An 11,088-nucleotide genomic window follows, 5' to 3' on the forward strand; every position below is an offset into this window, starting at 1 on the left:
TGGATTACATTTTAACATGGAGTGACCTGCAACTTTTTTGGGAAATTGTAGTATCTAATTCGTTCAAGATCTCCTTTAATTGGAAGAAAATTATATTCTAAGTAAAAGTGAGTTTCAGCCCCATAGCAGATTCAACACAGGCTGTCATCGCTGATCCTTCTCGGTGGACGTATGATCGATTGTAAAGACTTTTCCAGGTTCTGTCCCATCCGAAGACCCGTTCTCCCACCAGCCAAGATAGAACCGACGTTTGGCGAAGATGTTCTCGAGTGACTTGTCGTTTGGGTCCCAAACTCCGTCAGCAAATTGATCCAGCAAATGGGAATCTGCCAAAAGGCTAGCAACCGCTGCAATGCTACATGGATTCTTTGGCAAAACAAGGTCTGTGTTCAGAAGCACGGAGCCAAGGATACCCAGAGCGAGCATTGTGCCCAAAAGCGCCTCCAAAATCCGCGTCGAAGTAGCATCTTGAACCAGCCTCAGACTACTTGAATTTGTGATGTTTCCTTGGAGTAGTGCGTGATGAATACTGTCATTCGCTGTTCCACGGGTGTAATTGTTGAGCTGTTGCGCGTTGATTATTTTGTGTTGACGTTTGATCGCGTCGATCACTGTTTGATTCTTTTCAGGGAGCGTGAGGTCTTCGGAAGGGATTGCGTATTTCCCAGTGACAAGGAGATAGAAAAATCCATCGAGAGTTGGATATTGACCACCCGTGTTCAAAGTCCACCACTCAGGTATCGGGGTGTAGAGGTTCTTGTCCAATCTCACAGACGATTCGACCGGCACTGGTGGATGGCTTTGGTCAATTTCCAGTTCCGGCAACTTGAATCTCGCGTCGACATCGATATTTTCGGCGTACTGCATACATGTCATTGACATAATATATTCAACAGTGGTGCCTTTCGCATGTCCCCAAACATAATTCTCGGTGTAAGTAGACGGAACGTAGTCCCTAGCATAGCAGGTAGATTGTATCGAGTACCCAAATGGTTCGTCCTTGAGATCCTTCACAGTGAATACCGTGGCATTGAAAGCATAGTCTGTATCATTTCCTGGGCAGGCGGGAGTTGTCAGAATACTGGTGAGCTGGTACTCCGTTGTGTTCTCTTGAACATAGCGACTGATCTTTGGCTTCAAGTCATCGGCAGTGAAAACATTGCAAACGAGTGTAGGTCTTAAAGCTGGAACTCGAATGTCCACAAAAGAGCCATTTCCCACGATCTTGGTCAACGAATCATTCATCGAGATCTCCGCGAAAGCAAGTTCTTCATATGTCCAACGAGGGTAGCTGAAATTATACTGAAGAATGTATTCTGCGGTCAGGACTCCTGCGACTTCGCCGGCTTCATCCAGATTCAGCTGGACCCCTTCGATGGTCCTTGGGTCCGGAAAACCACCAACCCGCGTGAAGTTGGCGACTTCACGGGACGGGACTTCAATTACCGAGTAGAGACCGCTGATTACAATAGTCAGAAAAAAACCTGCACCTGTAGCAAGTGTCGTTGCTAGTACGGCCAAATGCTTTGAACGAATGGACCGATAACTATTGGTGAAGCCTTGGGCATCCAAAAAGTTCAAGTTCATGGACTGGGAAAATGAAGCGCCCGTGCAGCGTTTGAGATGCGAGTAAGGCGCAAGGCATCTGGTGTTGAAGTCTATGCTGCCAAATGCAAGACTAAAGCCGGTCATGATGGCACCAGGAATGATGGTCCACACGTAATGCATGTACTCATCGACGTAAGAGACATTTCCGAGTCCCTCGTTGACCTGTGAAAGGTGTAAAAGCACCTCTAAGACCGCAATCGCCACTGCAACCAACATGAAAATAGTAATACGGGCAAAAAGACCAGGGAATGGTTTCCAGTTGCGATACTGGTGATCAGTATTCTGAGTGAAGTGAGGTTCCTTGGACACATTCTTGTGGATCTCAATCGATGTGCCCTTTGAGGTGCATTGTGAATAATATTGTTGTTCCCTCAGTTGCTCACGTAGTACCTTATTTGACACTGCCCCAAGTCCACGAAGGGATGACCGAAGTCCTTCACTGTTTGCTGCAATGGCTGCAATGGCCGAAATGCAAGCTGGATTCGAGCTAGTTGCCTTTTTGCGAGCAATATGCACAAGTATCAAGATTGCCAACAAAGTCACTATTGCTAGACATGCTTCGATACTGCGGAGAGGTAGCTCCATCATCATGACACGGTTTTCGTTCACGAGAGCAGAGCCCATTGTTCTCGACTGCTTCTCTTGAACGAGACCCATATGCATAAGCTGGGCGGTCATTGCACGATAATATGTGGATGCAGAGTCTTGGAGCACATCGCCCAGCCAGAAGTTCTCAATAGTAGCCTCTTCTTCCGCAAGGAGTAATCCAAGCCTCAGCGCCTCATCAATCTGTGCATCATCTGGGAACGGATTAAACAGTTCAATGCCTCTGAACCCCGTGGTAGTACTAGCATTTGTCATGATATAATCGGCAATATCTTCTGCGGTCAGACCTTGGAGCGTGGTCTCCTCAGAGGCAATGGTTTCAAGGCGAATGTCACTTGATAGATCGGTGGCATTTCCTTGGGCTTGTAGCTTCACGCGAGAAAGTGTAGGTTTGCAGATCATAATTTTGTGGCGCTTCAACTCGAGCTGTACGATTTCGTATTCAGGTGGTCCCTGATACGCCGAGGCTTTCGTGCGAGTTGCATTTTTGTCGCCGATCTCGATCAACAAGACCAGAACACGCATGTCGTCCACAGTCTTATTCCCACATTGTGTCCATTGAAAGTGCCCAAGTTGCGTATATTCTATGGCGCCTAGCCCAAATTGGTCGTAATTGGAAATGTTGCACGTTGGGGTGACTATCTGCAAATCGTACACCAAGTTGACTTGACTACCGTTGGTCTTGAGCCATTCAATGTAATATAAAGATTTGGTATGAACGTTGATTGCATCTTCGCAGCTCAAGTCCGCCTTGAGCCCTTCTATAGGAGCAGTGACGATAGCAGCAGAGGAGACGTTCAGAGCGGAGAATTCTTGAAAAGCTAAGTCGACATTCGTACCACCCGGATAAGCCAAGTTGTCGAAGACTATCCCGTTGATTATGTCGTATGGTTGTGAGCCGACAGCTTCTAATGTCGAATTCTCAGAGCTGAATATATTATGTAGCTGGATAGTGACGTTGTTCTGATGAACTGGGACCTCCTGGAGCGAGAACAGACCGGTTGAAAGAATTATCACCAGCTGCACGAGTAGAGTACAAGACACGCTCGAAAACACAATCACTTGCTTGTTCTTGAAGGCCTTCCACACGGTTACAGGCTGCATGTCGGATATATAGTCTAAGAGCACACTTTTCTCCGCTGGCTGAGGAGCTTCGAGCATCGACTGCCAAGGTGCATTTTGCTTCGACTGAAACTCAACCCGTGACCAAAAAGTTGCGACAATAGTGAGAATGGCGGTCGGTCCATAGGTCCAAAGATAATGACGACCTTCGGTTGAAGCGGCAATGCCGTCATGAGCTTCGGACGATTGGTATAGGGCCTCGAGTGCGGCAATGATTGCGGAGAAAGCGAACACAAAAAGAGCTAATATTCGCTTTCGTAGGTACGATGGCCGCCAGCCACTATTTTCTAAATCATCTGAAGCTCCAAAATGCTTTTCGATGAGGTCAAAAAGCATGCCGAAGGTGGAAGTTGAGGTGACTCGATATATAGCGCCCTCGGCACAGCAAGCTATGGCATCGACAAGAGAGAGGTATAGTGATGATTTCTGCGTGCCATATATCTATGGGATTGAGGATGAAATATAATGATCCAAAGATCGAGGAGCAAGACTCTTAATCCAGGAATATATCCCATCTGGAGCGGGAGTAAACGCGCAAACATTGCTCATTCAAGGCCCGTGCAGCACCTTAAGCGCCGGCCCCAGGTGGCAGCAGCAACTCAGCCTAAGGAGTTCCTGAAACACCGTAAACCCAAAAAAGCCCTCAAGGCGCGTAGGAATCAGCTTTCTTGCCAGTAACATGAGTATGCGATAATTGGAATATGGGAAGTTACTTAGCTATCTGTTCATAGCTGCTCACTACCTAAGACGATTAGAAGGGCCAAGACATTTAGCCGCATGAAGTGAAGCCCTGGAGGTTTCAGAAGCCTCGGACGATGGTAACTTGGATGTGATCTTACTGAGAAAAGTCGCTGCGTCGCCGATCTTGATTTTATATCATGGGTAGGAGAAAGAGACAGGGAATGCTTAAATTAGCAGGAGTATGCCTCGCGGCGGCAACTGGCTTAGCAAGATCATAATGTGAACAAGTACCACTTTGAAGGCGCCACATTGCGACAGCGACACCATATATTAATACGTTGACCTGATACATAGTGGACTATTTATACAGTAGACCCTTCTCGGAACTTAGCAGTCATCTCAACGTCAACTTATAAAAGAAAATTAGAAAACACCGACTGCGGTATACTTCCAGTAATGTCACGTGGTTGGTGGGGTACCCGATGACATAAAGAAGCACGGATCACTGGCAGGTGGCTCACACTAGCCCAAAGTAGGAATGAGGGCTTAGGGTTTTCACGACCCACGACCGGCCAAGCTCAGTAAGCGAAAAAATCCACAGGTGAGGCTTGACTGGGGAAACCTTTGGACTTCAACCTCACCATCGACATCGACCGACAACAATGGCCTCCCGCCCGACCGTCTCCATCGCCACGGCTGAGGGTAAGCCCTCCGGGGCTACCCAGCCCCTGCCCACCGTCTTCGGTGCTCCCATCCGCCCGGATATCGTCCAGTACGTCGAGCCCGCAAAATTCGAACATTGATGATTGAAGGTGGAAATGCTGATGGATTTCGCTTTACAGGCAGGTGCACACCGGCATGGCCAAGAACAAGAGACAGCCCTACGCTGTGAGCGAGAAGGCTGGCGAGCAGACCTCTGCTGAGTCCTGGGGTACCGGTACGTGGGATTGAAGTTTCAAGATCGAGCAGGGAATTTTTTGTCTGGAGAGGGGTGACGAAACAAATTTTTCTTTGCGGGGGAGGTCCAATTGGTATGCTACGGGATAGAAGCTGACGAGATGATTTCTTGATATCCAACAGGCCGTGCTGTCGCCCGTATTCCCCGTGTCTCTGGTGGTGGTACTCACCGTGCCGGTCAGGCTGCCTTCGGTAACCAGTGCCGTTCCGGTCGCATGTTCGCTCCCACCAAGGTCTGGCGCAAGTGGCACCAGAAGCTCAACCTGAACCAGAAGCGCTTCGCTACCGCCTCTGCTCTGGCTGCTTCCTCCGTCCCCGCCCTCCTCTTCGCCCGTGGCCACCGTGTCGCCAAGGTCCCCGAGGTTCCCCTCGTTGTCGAGTCCAAGACCTTCCAGGGTGCTGCCCTGACCAAGACCAAGGCCGCCATTGCCCTCCTCCAGGCCCTTGGTGCCGGTGAGGACCTCGTCAAGGTCCAGAAGTCCCGCAAGCTCCGCGCCGGTAAGGGTAAGCTGCGTAACCGCCGCTTCCGCCAGCGTCGTGGTCCTCTGGTTGTCTACAACCCCGAGGTCGATGGCAAGGAGCTCGTCCGTGCCTTCCGCAACGTTCCCGGTGTTGAGACTTCCTCCGTCTTCTCCCTGAACCTCCTCCAGCTCGCCCCCGGTGGTCACCTCGGCCGCTTCATCGTCTGGACCTCCTCCGCCTTCGAGGCCCTCGACCAGGTCTACGGCACCACCACCACCCCCTCGGCTCTCAAGAAGGACTTCCTCCTGCCCTCCGCCATGGTTGCCAACGCCGACCTGACCCGCCTGATCAACTCCTCTGAAATCCAGGCTGTTGTCCGTGCTCCCAAGGGTGAGGCCCGCACCAAGCGTGTCAACGTCCAGAAGAAGAACCCTCTGCGCAACAAGCAGGTTATGCTCCGTCTTAACCCCTACGCCGCTGCCTACTCCAAGCAGAAGCTTGGCCAGCAGAAGGTCGAGGCTGGCAAGCCCGAGCGTGCCTCCGCTGGTTTCGCCAAGGTTCTGTCTGAGGAGTAAATGTGCTCTCCCAACATTTCTTTGGATATGGTGAAAATTGGTAGTTTGCAGCAAAAAATGAATCAATGACTTTTTTTGCAATACCCATGGGTCTATCGGAGTAATAATATGATCGGTTTTGTTCTCTCAATTGTTCAGCTGTTCTGGCTTCCTAGTGGTAAGTTAACAGAAGGGGTTCGTAGTTTGTGGTCCTATCTTTGCCCTCGTCCACGTCTGTCATTATTGTTCAAGGTTCGATCTCTTCATCGACCACGCATATGGGTCGCCTGGGCTTTGTTAGGTCGTCAACTTTGGCTTGGTCTTGCGGCCACCGTAGCCCGAACCCAGCAATTCAGAGACAACCAGGGCTCTCCTTGCGCGCGCATGCTTGGTTGTATCCTCGGAAGCGAAACGAATACCCATCTCCAAGTATTCCGCGGAGATTAATGTCATTTGCCGTGGTTTGTATCCGACAATAAACTCTCACGGTTGAAGTTCCAGTTCCGAGACCGTTGCCCGGCCATGCAGAACATAACTATTCCTTGTTGTCTACGGCATAAAGCTCGAAGCTTGTTCAAGGATGTATAATTATATATATTATCGGCGGATTCCATGTCCAGGGTTCTATTGGCGAGAAGCCACAAGGGTCGGCCTACTTAATAGGTGTGAATTCACGAAGTCCCGTCGTGCATGAACAGGGATATCTGTCTCCATTAGTTAGGTTACTTGCCCTCCGCATAAGCGAGGAAGCATCCTTGACAAGTTGCAGACCAGTCCAAATTAGCGACGATCCTATCTGGAATCCATTAGTATAGAAATAGAATTTGCAACGTTGTGCACGTTTAAGAGCGAGGATCTCCGTACTATACTTGCTAGCGATTGATTCGCTTCCAACAAATATCGCAAGACCTTGGAAATGCCCGTCGAGCAACGTGTTCATGCGGTGTTTTCCCTCGCTAACCGGATGGCCTGGGGCTCACGGGCGCTGAGTTCAAAACTTGACGGAGGAGAATTGTTTTGGTATCACATGTGCTCTTAGGAGTCGGACCTAGGTAATAAATATGTCTTGAGTTCAATAGACTATACATGTGAAGTGTGTATAAGGGTTATTGCAAACAAGCAATAGAACCGACAGCCATGGCAGAGTTCAAGATATCAAGATGAAACAGCCAGCACGAGACGACGAACTAGTGGAAGTCCTAAAGCGCTCATGACAGGACCACGCTCTGCCCAAATAGGCAAGCCGTGACCTGTCAATCAGGTTGATCCCCGATTGATTCGGCGATCGTACCTCCAAACTGAGGCTGACAAGGGCAAGTTAAGCGTCCAAACATTGGAACCATACTCAACCTGAAACGCGGAGAGCGGACAAGGCAACCGTCTAACCAAACTAGCGAGTGATGTGACCGGGGATAGACATGTTTGCCATACGGAGCTCCTTCATGCCTCCACTCTTTTCGAGAGAAGCGCCTTGTTGCTTAGCTTCACATGCTAAATGCTTTTTTATTCTCTGTTTTCTAGAAAACTTCAATATATTTAACTTTCATCGGCAGCCGCCGGTTCCCAGGATCCTAGACCCTCATCTTGCGGATCGACCTAGCAGAAGTAGACAATGACATCTTGCATCCCGGGCGCTTGGGTTTTACGAAGTTACGAAGGCGACGCCTCCCTGACCCGTAGCTACAGGTCCAACAGCGACCAAAGCGAAACGGAGACACACGAAGGAAAGAGAAAGGGAAAACTTAGCAATAGTGGTCAGCACAGACGCGGACGAATCCTTGGTATCGGGAAAGTCGACCGACCAGCCGATGTCGAAGCGAGCTTACACGAAGTGGACAGGGTGAAGATCAGGAGCTGCGACTCGGGGCGCTGGGAACAACCGTCAGGGTCCACGGGTGATAGTCGGATATTTTTCAAAAGTACACTAAGAACGAAGTAGCAGTCATCAATTCGATCGGAGTGGGGTGGGGATGTACGTCAGACTTCAGTTTGTCTTCGGCGACGCGAAATTCCCGTTGTACTCCGGACTTACTGTACCCTCGCAGAGAGCGTAAAAGAAGGTTGCGGGCGGCTGGGTTCTAAGGTTTTTGAGATACTTAGGCGAGGTCGGAAGACCAAACCTTCGGTTGAATTGAGTTTGGGCGTTGATGTACGTACGATGACACACCGATCCCGCGCATTCTCGACGATGGGCCTATGCAGGTTAGTAGTCGTGCATTCGGCTAGAGCTCGGTACGACCTAGGAGAAAGTTCGAAAAGCTTCTTAGCCCAGCTTTTGAGCTTGTAGAGTTGCAACAGGGCCTGTTTGCCACACCCGCTACGTAAGCTAGCACAGCTATAGCGAGCCCACTATTAAGTTAATTGACAAGTTGACAAAGTATATGGGGATCAGGGAGAGGCAGATGCAACGTGAACCAGGGACTTCGAGTATAACCGAGATCCTTTTGTCTTGGTCCTCTTAGAAGCGAACATTCATTGGGACCGAAGAATGACGCCGTGCGAGGCCTGGCCACAAAAGGAGCGGGAAAGGGGGGCGCATCGGAGTAGGAAAATTCTCCGATCGAGCCGCTTTCCACGGCTTTTCGAGGGTAAGCATATATGTGGTCAGACCGCAAGGGATCTGATCGTAAAGAACAGCTGGCACGAGCCCACGATCGTGGGTAGGATGACTAGTGCTCATAAGTGCGCGGTGACAATGGTGATGTACATCCACGATGCAAAGCACTGAAGTAGTTTAACTAGAAGTGCGCTGTCAAGGGGATGCTCCTCGGTAGGATTGGCCGAAATGTGAAGAGAGCACGAGCAACTTGACGTGAAGAACCGTGATCCTCAATTTACCTAATAGCAACAAATTAGTTAAAGACTATCTAAAATAATAACATTAATATACCCCGTACAATACAATTACATCGGACTTGGCACGCGAGGGACGGAGTAATACAGATCCTTCATTGTGGGCCCCGTTAAGGAAAAGTATCCATTCGTAGATCACCCAGAATTGGTCAGGCCAGAGAGGGATTTACTTAGCTACATAGCAGTATTACAGTAGTTACATGTCCAGTCGGAGACTGTTTTCAGTACGAAGTATGGCCTACATACGGAGTACTGTACGTAGTATATAATATTAGACTTGGCAATGCCGGACCGGCGCCATCTTTCGGCGCATTTGTTATTATTGTCTCACCTGCCAACTCGAACCGACCTAGGGGGTGGACGGCGGAGGCTGGAGCACAGAAAGATGAACACGGCACAGAAGATTCTACGCTACCGGTAGTCAACCCGACGCTACTCCAGAATGTCGACCTGTGGAGGCACTGGAGGATTAAGCACGGGCGATGCAAAACATACCGAGACCTGTTCACCCGGCATGCAGTAGCAGAGTCACAGCACAGTAAGTCTCAGCAATGGCACGGTGGTCCGTCCAGGAACCGGGCGTTAGTGAGTATCTAGCGCTAGCCTGGTGCCATGCGTAGTTGATACGTTTTTTATTTTTTATTTTTCGAATTCATTAGACAAGCTGACTAGCTACATATCTGCTATCCAACAATACCTCTCCTTTGGGTCTTCTTGACTCAATCGTTGACGCATGAGTTTATGGTATGATATGAAGGATTCCGACTAGGCACTTGTCTAAATAGGATCCTCTATCTTAGCCGAATTAATTCCGCCATTGAGCGTTGTAAAGGATGCAAGCTAAACCCAGTTCATCATTTGCAATCGGTACCTGACGCGGGAGCAAAAGAAGCGACACGGAACAGAAACCTTAGTTCTCCTGAATGAAGTATCAATCGCCGCCCAAACCAAGTGGATCGGACGAATGGTAATTGGTGATCATTTTGGAGATTACTTCTTGACTACGTACGGAATATACTGGACGGAGTCTTAGAGTAGTATATGCGCACTCTGTTAATATTACTTTCTCAGTTGCAGTAGTTTATGTGGTGGTACGTCTGGCGTCTCGGCGGACATCATCTCGCATCGATCTATCCACCTATCGATTTTCATTACATACTGTATCCTCCACTGGACGCCTGCCTCTTGTATTTTTACTCTATCTTATGCGCACCCGAAGCCCGTGATCTCCATCAAAGTCATAATCCGTTCAATCAGCATCGCACTCGGTATTTGTTCGGAAAAAAATTGGGTCCCGATGATGAATTGACCAATGGCGTGATCATGTCTCTGACTGCGCTGAGCCACGCTTGCAAGTTTCTCGGGTGGAAATGCCAGATGGAGGGCTGCTGCGAGGGTTGGACCTGGTTTGGTTTTTGGGAAATGCCGGAATGAGAGGGCCCAGCGCACCTCCAACATTCGATAAATCCCGACGGGTTTCTGTCTCAGGAATCAGGATATCCTAGGAATCAAAATGAGAGAGTACGTAGTTTAAAATATACAAGCCAGATTATACTTTTATTCATGTCACCTTTTCGGCTACCCTCCTGCTTTTACACTTCCAGCGTTACCCGGAACAGAAAACGCACCGAGAACGCACCAAGGGGGGCTGAGGCCAAATACAGTAGGCGGCGATCCCGAATGACGGCTTGCAGATCTGATCGCCATGCTTTTGAGACACTATACGTGGTCAAATCCGGAGTGCATCGCCGTTGGCAACAGCAAGTTCAGTCGGCTCGGTGGAGTATCTCACACCGGGCCCATTGGACCGGAGCTTCGTATGGGAAGGCCAGGGTTCCCTGTAAGTGGCTTCGTTGGTCATCGGAGGTCCTACTCGATCGCGCTGAGCAGCATCTGCACGAGGCTCCTCTTTATACGATCTTGCGACGAGTCGAAAGGTGAGTAGTGAGAAGTTGCATCTTCTCGAGTGCTCCGTGGGCGCTTGGCTTGATGACCGCCCCTCGTCAACAATACAATTAACGTAGGTGTTGTTTTGTGACGGCATTGTAGTATTACATGTCTATTCTTTTGAAGACGACGATTATGATGACGCTGGTACTGTACGTATGAGGGTTAAGATGTCTAACATATATGATCACGATTATCGTTGAGACTTTGGATACGAAGAAGTTCCAGTAAACAGCATTTCTTTCTCTCCACTTTTTGCATGCGCAGAATCTGCACATGCCAGCCAACCTAGGCATTC

At 49.4% G+C, this 11,088-nt stretch overlaps 3 protein-coding genes across 3 annotated transcripts; 1 reads left to right on the plus strand and 2 right to left on the minus strand.

The window, feature by feature from the left end:
• Positions 1 to 144: 144 nt before the first annotated feature.
• Positions 145 to 3,672, minus strand: N7458_002996 (DUF3433 domain-containing protein; the record flags this gene model as incomplete). Its single annotated transcript, XM_056906379.1, has 1 exon — positions 145 to 3,672. One exon carries the CDS (start codon positions 3,670 to 3,672, stop codon positions 145 to 147), a length of 3,528 nt encoding a protein of 1,175 aa, XP_056770486.1.
• Positions 3,673 to 4,628: 956 nt separating this feature from the next.
• Positions 4,629 to 6,141, plus strand: N7458_002997 (60S ribosomal protein uL4). The gene is made up of 3 exons (XM_056906380.1): positions 4,629 to 4,789; positions 4,860 to 4,954; positions 5,098 to 6,141. Exons 1-3 carry the CDS (start codon positions 4,680 to 4,682, stop codon positions 6,009 to 6,011), a joined length of 1,119 nt encoding a protein of 372 aa, XP_056770487.1. The 5' UTR covers positions 4,629 to 4,679; the 3' UTR covers positions 6,012 to 6,141.
• A 4,431-nt stretch (positions 6,142 to 10,572) lies between these two features.
• N7458_002998 (uncharacterized protein) lies at positions 10,573 to 10,887 on the minus strand (the record flags this gene model as incomplete). The annotated part of the gene is made up of 1 exon (XM_056906381.1): positions 10,573 to 10,887. The coding sequence occupies one exon, from the start codon at positions 10,885 to 10,887 to the stop codon at positions 10,573 to 10,575; it is 315 nt and encodes a 104-aa protein (XP_056770488.1).
• Between the last annotated feature and the right edge of the window lie 201 nt (positions 10,888 to 11,088).

This window comes from Penicillium daleae (assembly GCF_028827525.1).
Source record: "Penicillium daleae strain IBT 16125 chromosome Unknown utg000002l_segment0_segment0, whole genome shotgun sequence".
In the NCBI taxonomy this organism is placed as follows: domain Eukaryota; kingdom Fungi; phylum Ascomycota; class Eurotiomycetes; order Eurotiales; family Aspergillaceae; genus Penicillium; species Penicillium daleae.

Coding starts and splice junctions, on each gene's coding strand:
- N7458_002997 (XM_056906380.1), top strand. CDS start 4,680: ATGGCCTCCCGCCCGACCGTCTCCATCGCCACGGCTGAGGGTAAGCCC. Junction 4,790..4,859: donor ATCCGCCCGGATATCGTCCA/GTACGTCGAGCC, acceptor TTCGCTTTACAG/GCAGGTGCACACCGGCATGG. Junction 4,955..5,097: donor TGCTGAGTCCTGGGGTACCG/GTACGTGGGATT, acceptor GATATCCAACAG/GCCGTGCTGTCGCCCGTATT.